We start from the raw sequence: 17,907 nt of genomic DNA, 5'->3' as shown, positions 1-17,907 counted from the left end.
CAATTTTTTTAATGAAATATAACATTTAAGTGAATTAATATAACATGAACGTCATTGCAAACCATAACATGAACGAAAAACAAGAAAGATTGAACGATGCACTCCAAGATTTGTGGAGTCCTCTTACCAATACCAATTTCCCTATAGGAACCTAGGAAGGCTAATGGTCGCCCTTGCTGATTAGGTTTGAGAAGGGTACATTACATCATCAGGTTATTGTTCTTGCTGATAACCTGACGTATATGCTTTCTTATCGGGGTTTCAGGAATCTTTAAGAACCCATGCCTTCCGGGATTGTTGGGGGTAAGGCCTTTCCCAAGAACCCGACACATATCCACACTTTTTGGGGTTCTTTATGAACCTTTGCACTTTACTTTGTTTATTGGAGCTTTGAACTGTGACGGGAACTGAAGCACTCTCCTTTGTTTTTCATCTATCTCCTTCAAACTTGGAACTATTGGGAGTCCCTATCATTCTAGAAATGCTTCTTGGCTTTGACTTCAAAACTTTGAAAGGAAGAAAATAATTTGAAAGGAAGAAAATAATTAAGTCTTCATCAACATTGACAAACAGGGGTTTCGAGGGAACTTGGATCTCCGTCGGGTTTTTTAAGTGTTATTTAAATCTGTCATTCCTTCGATTTGTTCGTGATTTGGGCTTAACTTCCAACTCATCCTAACTTTGTCCAAACTTGTCCAATTTTGCCCAAATTTCAAATAGAGACACCCTCTAGGTTTCTTAACATAGTGGCTTTGCTTAGCTAAAAAACCAAAGAAAGAATCTGTCAGCAGTTTCACTAAGAATTGAAATCTGTTGGGGGTTCTAGGGGTTCCTAGAACCTAACAAACCTTCGACTAGTTCCTAAGGAGGTAGAAACCTTCAATCGGCTATAACTTAGCCATTTTTGGCTCTTTTTCCACCAAATTCAAATTGGAGATATCCATTAGGGCCTTCTACAATATGGAACCCTTACTTGGTTGAATTGATCTTGAAAATTCCTCTAGAAGCAGATTTCATAAAGAAATTTGTGACCGCTTTGATTTGAAGTCAGTTTTTAGGTGGCCTTGACAATTGAATTACAGGAGTTGTTTATGCTGCTGGCCTTCTACCTCTGGATGGGACCTTGATTGTCAGTCATGGAGTCGTTTGGGCACAATGGAGGCCTTTTATCTCTTTAGCATGCCCCAAAATTAAAACCAGAAGGAAAAACAAGGCAATTAAAGGGTTGGATCTTCTGAAACAGGCTTTAGGGTTCAAAGTGATTGAAGAAATTGTTTGGTTCAACTCCCTTGTGACTAATAGCTTTGAGGATGAGTAAATTGAAATTCAGTTAGAATAAAAGAGGCTGGCTGTATATATTAGTTGTTTTTAGCCGAGGCAAACAGTAAAAATGTACAGGGTGTTTTACATGTTACCTCCTGCTTATACTTTTCAATCTCTCAAAGAACAACTGATATTAATATTTTTAATATAAAATATTATAATAGCAGTGGTTCCCAAGAGTAGGACCATCGTTTACTGATTAAAAAAAACAAAAACAGTGTAAAAGTATTTAGAGCATACCTAGATATTTCTGATACCAAAGGAGACGTTTGAACATAACTTCCCACTTTACAATATAAGGATGTCATCACAAAATTCACAAAGTATGGAAATGTATATGATTTAAATATAACTTGTTCACATGTTTTAATATGGGGATTACTACTGGAGCAGTTGTGTATGAAAGAATGCCTTCTCCAAGGAAACAATACGCTGAAATAGTTGTAGTCTCTATGTTTGGTACATATTTCTGTACTGTATTTTGTTGATTTAGTTATACTTATCATTGCTCTTCCATATTAGAATCATGAAACAGTTTGTTCTGTATTGTTTCTTCTTCTGTTTTTTTTTAAAAGCAAATGGATTATTTTGAGGCAAAATATTTTCATTTTTATATTATGCCGACTATATACATATTCTAGTTAACTAACATTTGCCTTTTTGAATCTGCAACTTGCAGGTATCTGACGTGGGATGATTATTTTATGGCTATTGCTTTTCTTTCAGCTCAGCGATCCAAGGATCCAAACAGGCAGGTATGAGGAATATGATTCTAGATATAATCTGTCAAGAGTATAACATCAAGTTGAGAGGAATACCATGTAAAGCAATCTTTATGCATGCTAATTTTAAATTATATCTTCCATGTGCTGTTGGTCCTATGAAGATGGACTGACCAAGTCTCAACTTATGCAATTCTAATGTGGCATGAGTCACAAGACCCTGCTTAGCTTTTACCAGCTAAGTGCATAGATAAGCCATAGGACCTAGCCCTGAGTCATCAATTGACATTGTTGGCTGCAAAAGTCTACCTGAACAAAGTTCCCAAAAATCCTTGTGGATGCTTTTGATGTAGTTGAAATTGAAAAAAATGTATTGTTCAGGTATATTGTTTAATTTGTTTTACCGAAAGGAAACTATTTGAAGTGTATGCTATCAGTATGTATAACATTACAATATGAAGTTTCTTACCTTGAAAAAAATAAATTCTGGGATAAACAAAGAGGATGCTATACAAACTTGTACTGTTTTTGGCTATATGAGATATTATTTTGTGGCTTGTCTATGGTGCTAGGAAAAAATGCTTCAGAATTCTGTGTAAGTCTATCTTCTATTCACCAAACAGGTGTTGATGCCAAGGTTTTTCCTATCTATCTTAGACAACTTGGTGGTTCTCACTTTTTTGATATTGGTGATTTCTGTTTACTCCAATTCCTAATGTCTAATTCTTAATGTTTCACTACCAGAACTTAAATTTTTAAGGTTCTTATGTTTTAGCATTATTGTGCATGTAGTCATGAAGTTTTAAAACATTACCATGCCAATAAATTACAGGTGGGAGCATGCTTGGTGAGTCAGAACCGAGTTATCCTTGGTAAGATAAATTCGAAGTTGTTTATACTTGTTTTTGGCTCTTGTGTGATAATATTTTAGCTGTAAAATTTTGATCCTTAGTTCTGTAGTATACATACATGTTTCAGATTTTAATCTTGTATATGACACTTATTTTTTGAGCCCAAGAATTGGGAGTCTTGCACATATTTATCAGCATTGATAACAGCTACTAATTATTGGTTCAAATATGGAGAACTCGCCATATGCACTGGAACACAGTACATAAGAAAATACTAAAATATTTCTAAGTATCTTGCAATTTCATGGACTGATATCTACATTGGTAGTATGAGTCCCTTTATTCGTAATTATTCTGGATTTTCAATTGTCACATTTACAATATTCTCTCTATATACTCTTCATTTTGCCTTTATGACTAGAGAGGCACCTAATTTTAGAATAAGGCAGCATATGTATGACTACTCAACGGTGTCACTAAACAAAGGTAGAAGAAAAATAAAGCAGCAATGTGCAGAGGTTTATCCAGTCATTCATTAGTTAAGTTCTGAAATATAAAGAAACTCCATGGCCTTTAGATGTCCAATGTTTTAGCGAAGACAATGCTCTTCACTTGCATATGACTCTCGACCCTTGAAAAGACCTAAAAAATAATTGACTTCTATACTAGGGTTTGGACTTTGAGTATATATTAGAGTGTAATGTCTCCTTCCTAAGCACTTAGCATGGTGGACCATTAGCCTATTCAGTGGGTTCCCTTAGGTTAATGAGTTAGGTTTAGGGGACTCATGATGGCAATTTGATCCAACTTTTTGGCAGTGACATGTGTTTTAGTAAGTTTAAGCGGTTGAGATTTGCATAACGCCCTTTTATGGAGTGGTTTTGGACAGTTTTCCCATACTATTTTAAGTAAGTCAGCTCAGTTGTCCTCATTTTTGTTTCCAAAAATGAAGGACCACTACATAAAATTTTTGTGAAAAAAAGAAAAAAAAATTACTCTATGGTATGCTTCCCGAGGCAGAATTTTGACTAATCCTTGGACTGGCTTAATCCTCAGTCCATCCTCGAACTATGTTTCGAATTTCGTCAAATTTTGGGTTCGTTTGCTATGTCTTTCCTTCAATTTCGGGTTTTAAAATCCAGACTGCAGGTGGAGAATTTTCTTCAAACTGCAAGTTTTAATGATGTTCATTGTTTTGGTCTTTGTGGGGGAATTTTCAGCTTATTACATGTGCACTTTTATTAAAAGATGTTACTTGTAATTTGTTTTAAATTTCCCTTTTATTGTTTTTATCATTTTTATTGTTTTTGGCTTTTTTTAGTTAAAATAGGGATTTTTTGGCTAAATCACAAGTAAACTTGTTGTTCTCTCCAAAAACTCCTACTTTAATGGTTTTTACATGTAATAGGGATTTTAAACCCCTATTACATATGTGCAAGTAAGTTATGACTTGTTGTAGGGGTTTTATTTTCCCTTTACAAGTAAGTAAAACTTGCATCTCTCTCCAAAAATCCCGATTTTGCCTTGCAAGTGAAAAAGTGACAATTTTAAACTTGCACTTTGGTCTAAAAAACCCAATTTACACATAAAGTGCATTTTTGACATTTTAAACTTGCATTTTGTTTCAAAAAACCCGAATTTGGCTTTGTTGAGGAAAAAGTGAAAATTAGAACTTGCTATAACTTCCCCAAAACCCGATTTTCATTGTTTCATGCATTTCGAACTTGTTGCTTGGTCCAAAAAACCCGGATTGCAAGAAAATCGTTTTTGTTGAACATTTCAAGGCAAATTTTGTGGAGAATTTGTTGGAGGAGGAAGGCGTTTTGGATTGCTCTCTATTTTCATGCATGATTGGACACCTTTCACGCCACATGGAGGTTGCTTTTGCTGGTTTTTAGCTTATAACAGCCACCACGTTTTTCCAAAAAAACATGTTTTTTACCCTTTGGGATGCCACGAATCTTCAACAATATGAATTGTTTTGGCTAAGAGTGATAAGGTGTTGAGGGTTAAGGAGGATTCAAGCATTTTCCATGCCATTTCACATGCATTTGCTGCCACGTTTTTCACATAAGACGTTTTTCCAAAAACGTGGCAAGGGTTTGGCATCTCGGTTTGTATCTATTTATTGGATATTCTTCTCCATTCCAAGTTTGTTGCATTTTTTGAGAAGCATTTTCAGTTTGAAGAAAGTATTCCAGGTTCACAATCAATGTCAGATTTGCCGGCATCTCCAGCTTCAAAGAAAATGAAGTACAAATATGACAAATATCAGAACAAGGTTGCGCCTTCTCAGGTTTCTTCTCCTTTGGATCGCATCAGAGACACGGAAATAGGGCACGTTGATATGTCAAAATTTGTTAATAGGGTGGAAGATCCACAGGATAATAACTTGCAGCGGCTGTTGGACAGCCATATCCACCATGCATCATCTTTTCCGGTGGTTGCCCTAGAACCTAAGTTTGTTCTCGCCTGCGCCCATCATTTTGACAAAAGAGACAAGGGTCATAAAAAATGATGATGGTGAGGCGATAATCCATCTTGATGGAGATACGATTGAGAAAGTCTTCAAAATACCTCTTGCACCTGTTTACATGGAAATCCCCAAAGATAGTGCAGTAGAGTATTACGTGAAAAGGGGAAAAGATTGCAAGCCACACATCAATAGGTGGATCCAAGAGCCACGAGTCTCCTTCTCAAGGTGGGCGAAGTTGTACCGCTGCGATTTCAAATGGGAGATAGGAGACACCATAACTCTTCTTAGCAGGATGATGGGCCTTGAGCATTCCAATGTCTTTGAGCCATGGATGTTCCAGTTCATCATGTTCATAAGGCAGTCTCATCATATTTCATGGGGAGAAGTCATCAACAATGCATTGTGTGAACAACTTGCAACGGTTCCTACCACCATGACCTTCTTCATGAATTCATATTTGGTATATTTGGTAGCATCACTTCGACACTTTCCAGTTCTTTCTACCAAGGGTGATCGCTCACTTATACCAGTTTGGGAGTATTATGACTAGTTGCCGTTGAGACCCAACAGATTGCATTTCAGAAGAGTCCAAGATGCATTCTTCGGATATTTCATGTGTCAGTTTGACAGAACTCTCAGAAACAAGAGAGTATCAGATGAGGCATGGGCAAGGGTGTGCGAGTATGGATGTTTGTGGTCAACCATATATGCTTCCTAGATACCCGACTGATAAGATCATTCTTATGGAGTTGGGAAGACAGATCATGGCTGTCCATACTTTTCAGTTTGCTAGACACAAGGTTGGAATGGGGATCTCTACCACAAACACATTGAAAATTGGCCGGTATTCCCTTGTCACGTCTGTGAAGGCTAAGGCCACAGAGACTGAATTGCAGGAAATCAAGCTCAAAAGGTTTAAACCTAGAGCTGATTTTGATTATAGGGGTACGAAGGAGAAGATCAAGAAATCTTTTGTGCATGTGCATCGCATTGAGGACATCTGGGTAGATCTCCGCACAGAAGCTGAAGTTTTGAAAATGGATTATTGCAGGCTCACTGTTGAGCAAATTGTTGATTTGAACTTGGTGGATATCCCACAAGGGATGATTGATGATGGGCACATACTTGATCCCGAATACGTTTCTCGGAGGGTTGAGGAAGCTCCACTTCCTTTGATCCAATGGTCGCACAAAGAGTGCATATCCATCCTTGAGAGGTTTCAGCTTATCTTGGCTAACACTAACGCATGGTTGAAAAATAATGCTGTTAGACTTATAATAATCAATGTTGGTAAAGAAGATGATTCTACGGGGCCTCTTGGACGTAAGTCTGAGATTTAGGTTGACAACAAGGAGGGTGCATCATCTTCAGGCACAAGGATCAAGTTGCGAGTTAGTTGTGTAGTAGTGCTTCCTCCTGAGGAGACGACAGTTCGTGGGAAGGAAAAATCACGATTCCATGTTCAGGTGATCGATCTGGATAATCCAGAAGAGGGGCAGCTATCTAATGATGCTCCTAAGTCTCTAGTTTTAGACTCGCCTCATGAGATCATTCCTCCAGTTTCCATTGAGACGCCTCTTTCTCCTCTTGATTTGCTTGTGGATGAGTCTCCTCAGAATGCTATTCCCATTTCAGCATATGAGCCATTTGCTAATCATCAACAAGAGAGTGTGTTGGAAGTTCCTGAGGATATTCCTACTTGCATCCAGTTATCAGAAATTAATACTTCCACTTCTAGTTTTGAAGAATTCATGAGGCAATCTTCATGCCCATTGGTAACTGAGCAAACCGTGGTCGCTGTCCAAACAGATATTCCTCCCAAGATGACCACGGTGATTCAAACAGAAACTGCTTCTCCTTTGCCTACGGGTGCTATTGGAGTGGAGTTGATGACTTTGCCTCAATGGCTCAGTTCTTTTACTCCAAAAAGGAAGAAGCAAGAAATCTCACCTGATGCCTTCGACTATCAGCAGCTGAAACAGTCCAGATCCAAAGTTGCTAAGAAGGCCAAGACTATCTCCAGAGTAACTGTTGACAACAACAAGATGAAGGTAGCTGAAATTGTGGAACCTATTGCAGATAAGCCACTTGAGGAAATGTCAGCTGCCAATTATAAGGTTACAAGGATAGAGTTGGGAAAATAGACGCATGAGGTCATTAAACATGATGCTCAGTTTTCTTTTGCTTCATTGGTGCAAAGGTGTGATGAGCTTATAGCAAAGAAAGACAAGCTAGAAGATGAAAACCGACAACTTATGGCAGCCGTTCATAAAATCATAAAACCTGTTGCTGAAGGGAGTAACTGCATAGGTTGTTCTGGTTCCCAAGAATCAATTCGTGGAGTGGAAAGGGCTGCTCAGAAGGTACAAGCACTGGATTCCTGGGTTGATCAACTTCACGATCTATGTGCACAGGTAATGAAAGACATTTTTCGGATGATGTCTAAGTTGGAGATTGTTGAGGAGAAACTGGATCAAACTTCTAATATTTTCAAAAAGAATTTGGAAAGTGTTGAAGAAAGTTTGACAATTTGGTGTACCATGCCCCAACAACAGCTGAGTGTTCTACAAGAGCATGCCATCATCTCTTCCAGGGTCATGTACTTGGAATTTGAAGAACTCCTGGAAAACAAGGCCCTTGTTCTTAAATCCCTCATCGAGGAGATCGATGATGCAAACAGATTCCGGGGTTAAGTTTTCCGAGATATTGTCTCACATTGTGAAAGGGCCTCTTGTAACATAGTAAGCGAGGATGGAGAACTGATTCCAGAAGAAGAAGTTCTTGCTGATTTACAAATGAGGATTCATAATGAATGGAGGAGCGAACAATTCACGGCCGCTTCAATTCAGACGTTGATGAAACACCAAGCCTTTCTGCATGAAATGCAGTCTATCCTCGATAAAAACAATTCTGCACTCCTCCGGTGTCATGACACTATTGTGAAGACCATGGTTGTTGCCAAGAACACCCATGAACCGAATCATGAGAAACTACAAATGAGCATCCAGAAGTTTAAAGAATTCGTGTCTTCACGTAATTCAACTTAAGTGTTTTTCAACACTTAGTTGTATTTTTCCACTTTTGTAATCTTTAGTTGTAATTTTGTTTTGACAAGTTACATGTAAAAGTATTTTTTGTAAAATGCAAGTTACACATTACTTGCACTTTTGTAATTACATGTAAGGCAACTACAAGTTGTGTCCAATTAGGACTGTAGTTGGAATAAGTCTTAGTTAATTATTGAATAAGTCTTGGTGGTTGAGAGAATCTCTCAAGTTAGTTAGGATCCTCCCACCTTTTTCTCAAGGCTCCTCTTCTATAAATACTTAAGGGGTCTATTGTAATCTTTATTTTTTTAGAAAACAAGCAAAAACTCTGCCAAATTTACAGCAAGAAGTCTTTGAGCTTATGTATGTGAATTGAAAGTTTTGAAGATTAATAAAGAAGGATTACTCAAGTTTTGAGTCGTTGAGCTACATGTTTGAGCTTGAATCTTTTTATTTCTTCCATGCAATGTGTTTCTAAAGGAGCTTAGTCTAATCTGATTTGAAGTCTTTGAGCCGCAAGTAGAGAAGATTAATTAAAATAGGAAAATCTTTAGAAGGAGCAGCAAGTCTTTGAGCTTGCGTCTATTCTTGAGGAAAAATTATTGTTTGATAAGAAATAGCAGCAAGTCTTTGAGCTTGCATTAGTTCTTGTCTTTGTGTTGAAAGAATAGATTATTCCAGTCTTTGAGCTGTTGTCTTTTATTCGTTGTAAACTTTAGTATAGCAAAGGGTAGATAGGACTTCACATAATCAAGTCTTTGAGCTTGATATTGCTGTCCCGTCCCGAAGGGAGTGACGGAAGTCTTTGCGCTTTCAGGAAACTTCATTTCCTTTCTCTCATTTCACTTGAAAGTGGTTACTGCTGTTCATATTCAATCACTATCCTTTTCTGTAAAGAGAAGGATATTGTCTTTCTTAAAAAAAGAAGAAAGATTGCTGTCCCATCCTATTTTATTTCCAAAGTTGTAGTTAGATAGGGGGAGCCTTCCCTTAATTAGGAGAGTTTTTTACTCGTGTGCTGTGGTTGAAACCACAATTTTGTATATTTCCCCGAGTGTACAAAATTTTCAACCAACAAGCTCAAGCATTGACCAAGCCAGTTGTTAGTATTTCTATTTTTTAGATATGCAATGGATGCAGTTAATGTTGATATCTTGGTATTTAATGTAGTCTAGTGTATTTAATTTAAATAACAATAAGTTATAAAGCTAAATTAAATATTGAACTTTATCGATATTTAATTTATTTAAATATTTGATTATATGGGTGCCCAAAGTTATAATTAAAAGTGTAGTGCCAAATATTAAATAAAACGATTTTATTGGGGTGGGTGCCAACTTAAGGGAGACATAAGGACTTTTTATAAAATTAAAAAGTACCTTTTAGCTGGGTGTGGGATTTGGAGGTCTATAAAAGAGAGTTTTTGGAGCTATTTTGGTAGGCTTCGTTTTGATATTTTGAGAATACATTTGCTGGTTGAACTTGTTCATCCTGTGGCTTTGTGTGCACGAAAATCCTTGCAAGGAACATCTTATATGTTGGTGAAAGGCCCAATTTGGAAGATTCATCGGTGGTTTTATTTAGAGATCACAACTGGGCTTCATTGTTGGTCTGATATGTTTAGTTGATTCACAAAGAACTTTGGGTAGGTTTAAGGGAAATTGTTGAGAGCAAATTGAGAAAGTTGAGGCAGATTACAGCTTCTTTTCTAGCCATACCTTCTTCCTTGCTGGCCCTACCATCTTGCCTAACATGTGGGAGCTTGGTGAGGAGAACACCTAGGGTTGGCCTGGGTTTGTGGCTGGTTGGAGTCACCTAGGCATGCAAATCATTGGGTTGTTGGCTGTGAGCAGATTCAAAGTCATTTTGGAGTGCACTGCCTAGGGTTTGAGTTACCAATTTGCTGGTTTTCTTTGATATTCATTGAAATAATTGTAAACAACAAATGGGTATTGTTGGTGTCTGTTTTATCATCTACCAAACATTAGAATAAAATACTCCAAGGATACTCTATCATCTCCTAAAAAAGCACCGCTTATGCTAAGATTGCAAGAAGATCATATGGCGATTCCGAGGTCTATATGTGCGAACAAGCGACTTTAGTGGGATAGCTTCTTGGGTAGTGTATGCTGGAAATCTCAAGGGGGACTTACGCTTATCAACTGGTATCATTCAAGCTGTACTTAGGCAGATTTAACAATTTATGCTCTATGTTTTTGGATTTTCTGGTTTAGGACTTCGAAAAAGGATAAAAGAGGACAGGGTTTAGGAATTCTAACTAATTCTAGGAACTCAAGAGACGGTATAGATTGGGTGAAACTAATAGCAATACTCTGTTTCCCCACACTTGGGACAACTACGCAAAGTACGTGCAATCTTCTAGGATTGTGCTTATGATTTTCACACTTCGGAATAGTACCAACAATTGAACAATATTATTCCAAGTAGAAGTTAAACATCCACAATATTATTCTAACAACTTCAAAGAAAATAACTTAAGCAAATTTAATCTGTGTTGAACGAAATATGCAACCATGCAACCATTTAGCAATAAAAAGACTTCAAGACAATACTGATAATGAACTTTTATTACTCAAATAGCTCTAAGCAACAATTTCATAAATCTCTCCACACTGAAGCGAAATGAGAGAGTGAGTTTATATATAGTTTCTGAAAACAAATGAATGGCTGAGATCAATCTAAGATCAACGGTCTAGATCAAGACAACCTAACCCTAATCAAAGTTTCCCAAAATAAGATCCAAGATCAACTGCAAATGCGACAAGTGGCACAAGATGCTATCTTTTAGGATTGCACCCCCTTCTTCTGATATTTGATGAACCTGGACACAATCTAGTCAATTTCCTCCATTGTGACATGTGGCAACATGTTGATCCTGAATTCTAATCCTTCCAAGTCATCTACACAGAAAAAGTGATTTCCCAATCAAATTCCTGTTTTTGAAAAGCATCTCTGATGGACAGGAGGTTCAATGTCTTAGCCAAATTACTCTTCAAGACTGGTCCTATGATGGCAAATAAGATGTCTTGTGTTTTGACCTTCAGATTCTCCAACTGCATATCCCTTTCTCGGATAGTTTCTTTCCCAAGTATCTCTGCAACTACAAGGAAAATCTTGTCCTGAATTGCCTTTATCTGTTCTTCTATCCTATCAACATCAACCTTTACCTTTTCCAAGACTTCATTTCGTGCAACCAGCATCCAGTGCCAACTATTGAATCCATAGGCAACCCCTGTTTCAATTATTTTTCCATCGACCAATTCTTGTGGTGGGATTCCTTTCATCTCTCTAAGGCAAGGGATAATCTTATCTTGGATATCCTGGAAGTCAGCCCACATTTCTGCCATGTTCATAACCTTGGAAAGTAAAGAAGAGGTTTGTTCATACGCTGATGATATTTCTTCCATAAACGTGGCTACTTCTTTCCTTATACTTTCCATCCAATCTTTAGTCTCTCTGGCTGTCATTGCTTCCTCCTCAGACCCCTTGATTACTTGCTGTGAATTCAAAAGTGGGAGAGCCTCTGGATTTGCTTGATCAAGCAACTTGGTAGTCAAATGCCGAATATATTCTCTTAAGCACTCAACTTCTCTTTTATATTCTTTCTTCTTTTCTGTTTCTTTGTCCAACTTTGCCTTCATGGAAGCAACCGAATTGTCTAAGTCCTCTTTTACTTGGGTCTTTGTGCTTTGGCCCAAGTCAAAAGTGGTAATCTCATATTCATGGGGACCAATATCTCCCTTTGTCTTGTCTACCTTTGGCACTGCAATTTGTATTGTCCCACATCCTGTTTTATCTCTCTGGATGGTGGAGAATATTCTTGCTGGCTTCTTCACTACAGTTTCCTTTAATCTGGCCAAGAAATCAGTCATGTCGTCTTCTTCTTGTTCCTCTACTATTTGTGTTTTTATTTTCAGCCTTTCCTTTAGCCAATCAAGAACAGTGGGCTGCTCAATGCCTTCTACTTCTCGGTTGCTTTCCATTTTTCGGTTGCGTGCAATACCCCGAAGAGCGGAAATCATTCCCTCTTGAAACTCTCCTTCATCATCCATTTCATTTTTTGATTCTAGAATTTCTGTGCCAGTAGGAGACGATGGTTGTTCATCTTCCTGATGGACCGATTCTACATTCTCCTCATGAACTGGGGAAGGAATCTCCATCTCTGCCAATGACTGATCAATGGCCAATATATCTATGTTTGCAGATGCGGCAAAACGAGATGGTTCCACCCTTTGCTTCTTTTGAACAGGTCCTTCAGTCATAAATGGCTTTCAGTAGTTTTCAAAGAACTTCCTACTTCTTTTTGTTTTGTATTTTCAATTTGCCTGGCACTTTGAGAAGCTTCAACATTTGAGGAACATTCCTCTGCTTCTCCCATAAAGTTATACGTCAAGTTCACTTTTCTTCTTCTCAGCCTTTGGACCTGCTGATCAACCCACCATCTGGAATAGTTTTCTATTGGTCGCATCAGGGTAGCTATCAGCATGTTCAGGTTCTGACCATTTGATAGGAGGGAGAGTTGCATCCCCATCAAAGCGTCGCTAAGTGCATTCTTCACTTTCCTCCACTTGATCTGGCACAGGGAAAAGTTTAGTGATCCTGATTAAACAAATTGACAACCTAGACCACATCCTTTTTCTGACAGCATACTCATTAGCAACATCTGCTCAATAGTCTTCTATATCCACCCTATGCCTAAATCTTTCTCCGTTCACTGATTCAATACTGTCGCGAGGATCAAAGTTTGCCCTGGATTGGTAAAAGGTAAAAGAATACCATTGCATCTCCAATCTAGTTGTTTCAGCTGCTTGTGGTGAAGGACAAGATTCTAACATGTTTCCAATAAAGAATGGAAAAGAGATAGCAGCCTTCTGTCTTATTCTCTTGAAGCTCTGATATGATTCTAACTGTTTGAGAACTTCCAACAGGACCATCCTGCTGGTTGGATAGATTGGTAATCGGTAAGGATAGCCAGTGAAACCTTGGATTCTGATATAAGTGAATTTTGGAAACTGGATAAACCAGGATCCGTACTTGCCAATTAGACTTTTTGATTCAGGAGAAAGTCTTTTATGAGTACCTCCTTGCAATGTTCTTGTGATGTACACGAAGAACGCATCATTTGCCCGTTTGAAATGACTTTCCTCCTTGAGCTGCAGTTGAGGATAACAATCATATGATTTGACTTCATTCTCACCACCTCCCATTGTGCCTTTGCAAATCAGTCCTGAATATCTATAAGTTGCAGCCAGTAGATAGACTACGTAAGAACTCATGTAAAATGTCTTTGTCCTCTCCCAAGTTCATCAACTGTTCATGAAGGTTGTCGCTGATTATGCAGGACTAGCTGAATAACTTGGTTCCTGAGGTGATTTCATCCACGAAATAATACATCCATGTGTGGAATAGTGTACCTTCAGGACTGCCCATTATTCTGTTTAGTAGCAGGATGATATCACCATATTCTTCCTTGAAGTAAGGACGCATCAAATGCTTTGGCACTTTCCCCTGAGGTCTTTTCTTCTCTAGCCAAAACTTGTTGACATTCACAGCGTAGAGTTCAGACTGATTGTCATAGGTTCTCTTGGTTTGCTCCTTAGTCTTGTATGTGGCCTTGCTATGGATTGGTATGCCAAATGTCTCTTGAATGGATAATTCTGAAAGATTAGTCAGGACTCTTCCATCTGGTGCAATTATCTCTCTTGATTGTGCATTATAGTGCAAGGCACATTCAACTATCAGTTCAACACACTCCTTGGTTGGTGGAAATCCAGCTGCTTGGACAATTCCATTGTGCATCATTCTATGAGCAATAGGTGTAGGAATGTGTCCATAAATGTCCGTACATTCTTTTCTTAAATTCCTCTAGATCAACATGTCCGAGGTTTGTGTCAGTGATGTTCTTCCATTTGGATTTGATCTTGGATTTCAACTGTGCTCCCTTGCTGGCGAACTTCATTGGTGCTTCTTTGATCATCCTTCTGAAAAACACATGAAAACTTAATGTTATTTTCAGATTTTAATTCTGATTTTTAATCCTCTTTTCTAAAAATTTCACTTTCAGCCTGTTAAAAGGTTAAGTTTCTGTGAAAAAACAGATTGAAAAGTGAAGGGTTTGGCCAAGAAATTGATAAAATTGAGGAAAAGAAGACAGAAAGGTAAGAATAATTCAGTCAAATTGAATCTTTAAATGACTGAAATTTACCTTTTACTCTGAAAATCTGTCTTATAATCAGAGAAGACACTCAATTTCTTGACCTCTAACACTTACAAGATTTTCACTTCTTGAAAATTTCTCTTCAAAAATTCAAAAATCACAAATTTTGAGAGAAAACTTCTCTTTAATGGTCTCCAAATTCTCAACCTCAGTAGTGAATTGTGAAATGAATTGCTTGAAAATATAGAGTCTAGGATTTTTAAACTTAGAAGTTTTATTTTTTTTTGTTTTTTGTTTTAAATCTTTCGAAAATGGAAAGTTTTATTTAGTCTCAAAGTTTCATCCTTATCAAGGAATCTTCTAGAACTTTCTTTTAATTTCCAAAATTCTTGAATTTTTGAAAATATTCCGAGTGTTGAAAAAAATAATCCTTGAAAAATGATCTTAATTTTGGAAAATAATTAAAAATTTATTTCATGTGACAAATTTATTTTCCAACTTACTGGTCTGATTTCATGTAGATTTTGATCAAAATTTATCTTTCTTCATGGCATGGCAAATTAATTGCCCTCATGTCTGATCAATGGATCAATTTTAGGTCTTTGTGCAGGCATCTTCACATATTCCATTTATGTCTGGATGAATCAATTTGTGTCTGGACAAGGGTTCGGACAATTTTTCAATCTTGGCTTATGTCTTGACTAGATATGTTAGAGTTTGTGTCTTGGAATGTACTTCAATCTTCATGTCTTGGCATGCTTCATGTCAATTGGTTTTGGATCTTAGACGCAGTGTCAAAGGAGTACACAGTCATCACTTCAAGGAAAAGATTCATACTCAATAGGAATATAGCTCGTGTATAGTGCAGTTACTATCTTGTGAAGAGATCATCAAGAAGATATTGACATTCAAAAGGGACCAAAATTCAGTAGCTAAAGTAATGGCAAACACAGTCATAATAGCATATAGGAGCCAAAGTTTTCGCTAGTGATCAATAATCAGCTACAAGGACAGTTGTAACAGTGATAGAACTATGATAAAGGGTCAAATCATAAACATTCAAGGAGCTTTCTATCATGCGAGAAGGTACAGCTACATGTCAGTGTCAAAGATATAGAAATATATGCCTAAAGAATCAGACTTTTGTTTTACCTTGCCTCATTAGTCATAGAGGTTATTACAAATTGAGCAAAAAGAGCAGTATTACACTTTAAATTAAAGCTACAGCAGTCAATTTGACAGTCAACAACAGCAGATGTGCATTTTACATGGCGGTCAGGCAGTTTACAAAAACAATTATGAATAGCAGTATACAAATGAAGGTCAAATACAGCTATAGAATGACTTCAGAATTATGGCATGCAGAAAATCGGACTACAATTCAGTCATGACAGTTAAACTATTTTCAGAAAATCAACTTTCAGAAAAAAGAGAACAAAAGCTCCCGCATCTATTGACATATTGAATACTAAACAAGTACATATATTTGATGTCGATAAGGGATTTCCCGAAGAAGTAGTAGTTCAAGCAGGTTTTGACTTACCAAAAGAAATTATTGCTGTTGTAAGACCGCGTTCTTTTACTAAAGATAATATGGATAAAAATTTAGATTGTGCAGATCAAATATATTGTCAAGGAAAACAGGGAAATGAAGATGGAATATTAAAGATGTCAGAGAATATGAATATGCTCGAGAAGGTTCAGCTGGAGATGATGTGAAGTATACAATGCAATCAAAGGCCGCTTTTCAAAAAGGGGTCAATAATCCATTGTATAGAAAAATAGTTTTGTGTGAGAAAGCATCAGACAATGTTGGTCTTTGGAAATTAAGTAACCAACTGTTAGATCTAGTGAGCAATAAATTTGAGCGATTTATTACAAGGCTTGGAACTAAAATTGGACCAATTTACATATCATGCTATGATGTCTGTTTCAAACCAGATGGCTTTTTAAGTCCTATCTGAACCCTAAAATACAAGTTAAAGAAGAAGGGAGAGCAAGTGAAAATAAAAGCAGAGAAGCCTGAAGCAGCCATTAATGGCGGAGAATACCTGCAATATCTTCTAAAATCCCATGGCGGCCAACAGAAAGTCACGCCCAGCCAGAGAAAAATCACGCTACAGCAGAGATAGAAATCTCTCATGGTGCCAATCCAATAACTCTCAATAAATGCAGAAAAGTCACGCCTTTCCCCCTTAAAATGCAACATGGCGGCACCTAGCAGATCAAACCTAAGGAAGAATCACGCCCAGCACAAGGGATTTGCAGTGAATCAAGCATGGCAGCCGGCACAAAACAATGCCTTTCAGATTTTCGAGCCTCCAACCCTAGCTTCTCGCCAAGCAGCAGAGAAGGAGAAGTATCACATAAGGAGAGAAAAGTTATCAAATGAGGAAGAAATGAAGCATTTTAGGGTTCTCTTTCCCTAAAAAATCTATCGAATAGTCTAAGGCTTTTTGCCTTCTATTTTATTTTTTCTATTTCCTCTCTATTTCCCCATAAAAGCCTTGGGGGTGATTTTATCACTTGATACTCTCATAATGTTAGGAAATATTTATTAAGTGATTTTCTTTTTTATCACTTGATACCTTTTATAACGTAGAAAATATTTAATAAGTGATTTTTATTTACCACTAAATAAACATTAGCATCTAATTAATGTTAATTAAGTGATACATAAAAATAACTTGTTAGATATTTTTCATAGGTTATTATTAAATGAAATAATAAAATTATCTATTAAAGTGATTTAATTAATACTCACTTTATTAAATAGTTTATTATTTGGATTTATTAATATTGACTTAAAAATGTAAAAATGAAATAATACAAATATTTAATAAAGTGATAGGTTATAATTCACTTTATGAGATATTTATCTTATTTTCATTTATTAGAAGTCAAGGGGATTTTTTTTACATTTATAAGGGTCTGCAAGTTTGACCAGAGATATTTGAGGGTCATTTATTGTGCAATTAAGGGTTTTTATGGGAAGACATGGGGTGGCTTGACTTTTGGCTCAAGTGCATTCCCTTTCAGACATGTTTGGGGCCCTAAAAGGTGGGTTTTTTGAATCTGCTCGACCCAAAAAGAGGAGGTGGAGTCTCTTTGATTGCCTTTGGAAAAGCATATATATTGCAAGACTTCACTTTTGTAAGGGTTCTTCTTCATTCATCTTTTTAGCAGACTGTAATTTCTGAGTTCTCTCTGAAAGAAGGAATGTTTTTGTAACACATTTTCAGGAATAACAGAGCATTGTAATAACTTTGAGTAGTGACAAGCAGTCCATGCCTTCCCATATTCTTCTATC

General features: G+C 37.0%; 1 protein-coding gene across 1 annotated transcript in view; it reads left to right on the top strand.

Annotated features, from left to right (window-relative positions):
• The window catches only part of LOC131035270 (uncharacterized), a 249,602-nt gene that overhangs the window by 32,429 nt on the left and 199,266 nt on the right, over window positions 1-17,907 (top strand). The window contains exons 2-3 of the mRNA XM_057966940.2: window positions 2,003-2,078; window positions 2,878-2,917. Coding sequence (XP_057822923.2) covers window positions 2,003-2,078; window positions 2,878-2,917 — 116 coding nt within the window. The remainder of the gene's footprint in view (window positions 1-2,002; window positions 2,079-2,877; window positions 2,918-17,907) is intronic.

This window comes from Cryptomeria japonica, chromosome 2 (assembly GCF_030272615.1).
Source record: "Cryptomeria japonica chromosome 2, Sugi_1.0, whole genome shotgun sequence".
Taxonomy (NCBI): Eukaryota; Viridiplantae; Streptophyta; class Pinopsida; order Cupressales; family Cupressaceae; genus Cryptomeria; species Cryptomeria japonica.
Note: the sequence above shows the minus strand (reverse complement) of the source record. Positions and strands in the feature narration are given on the sequence as shown.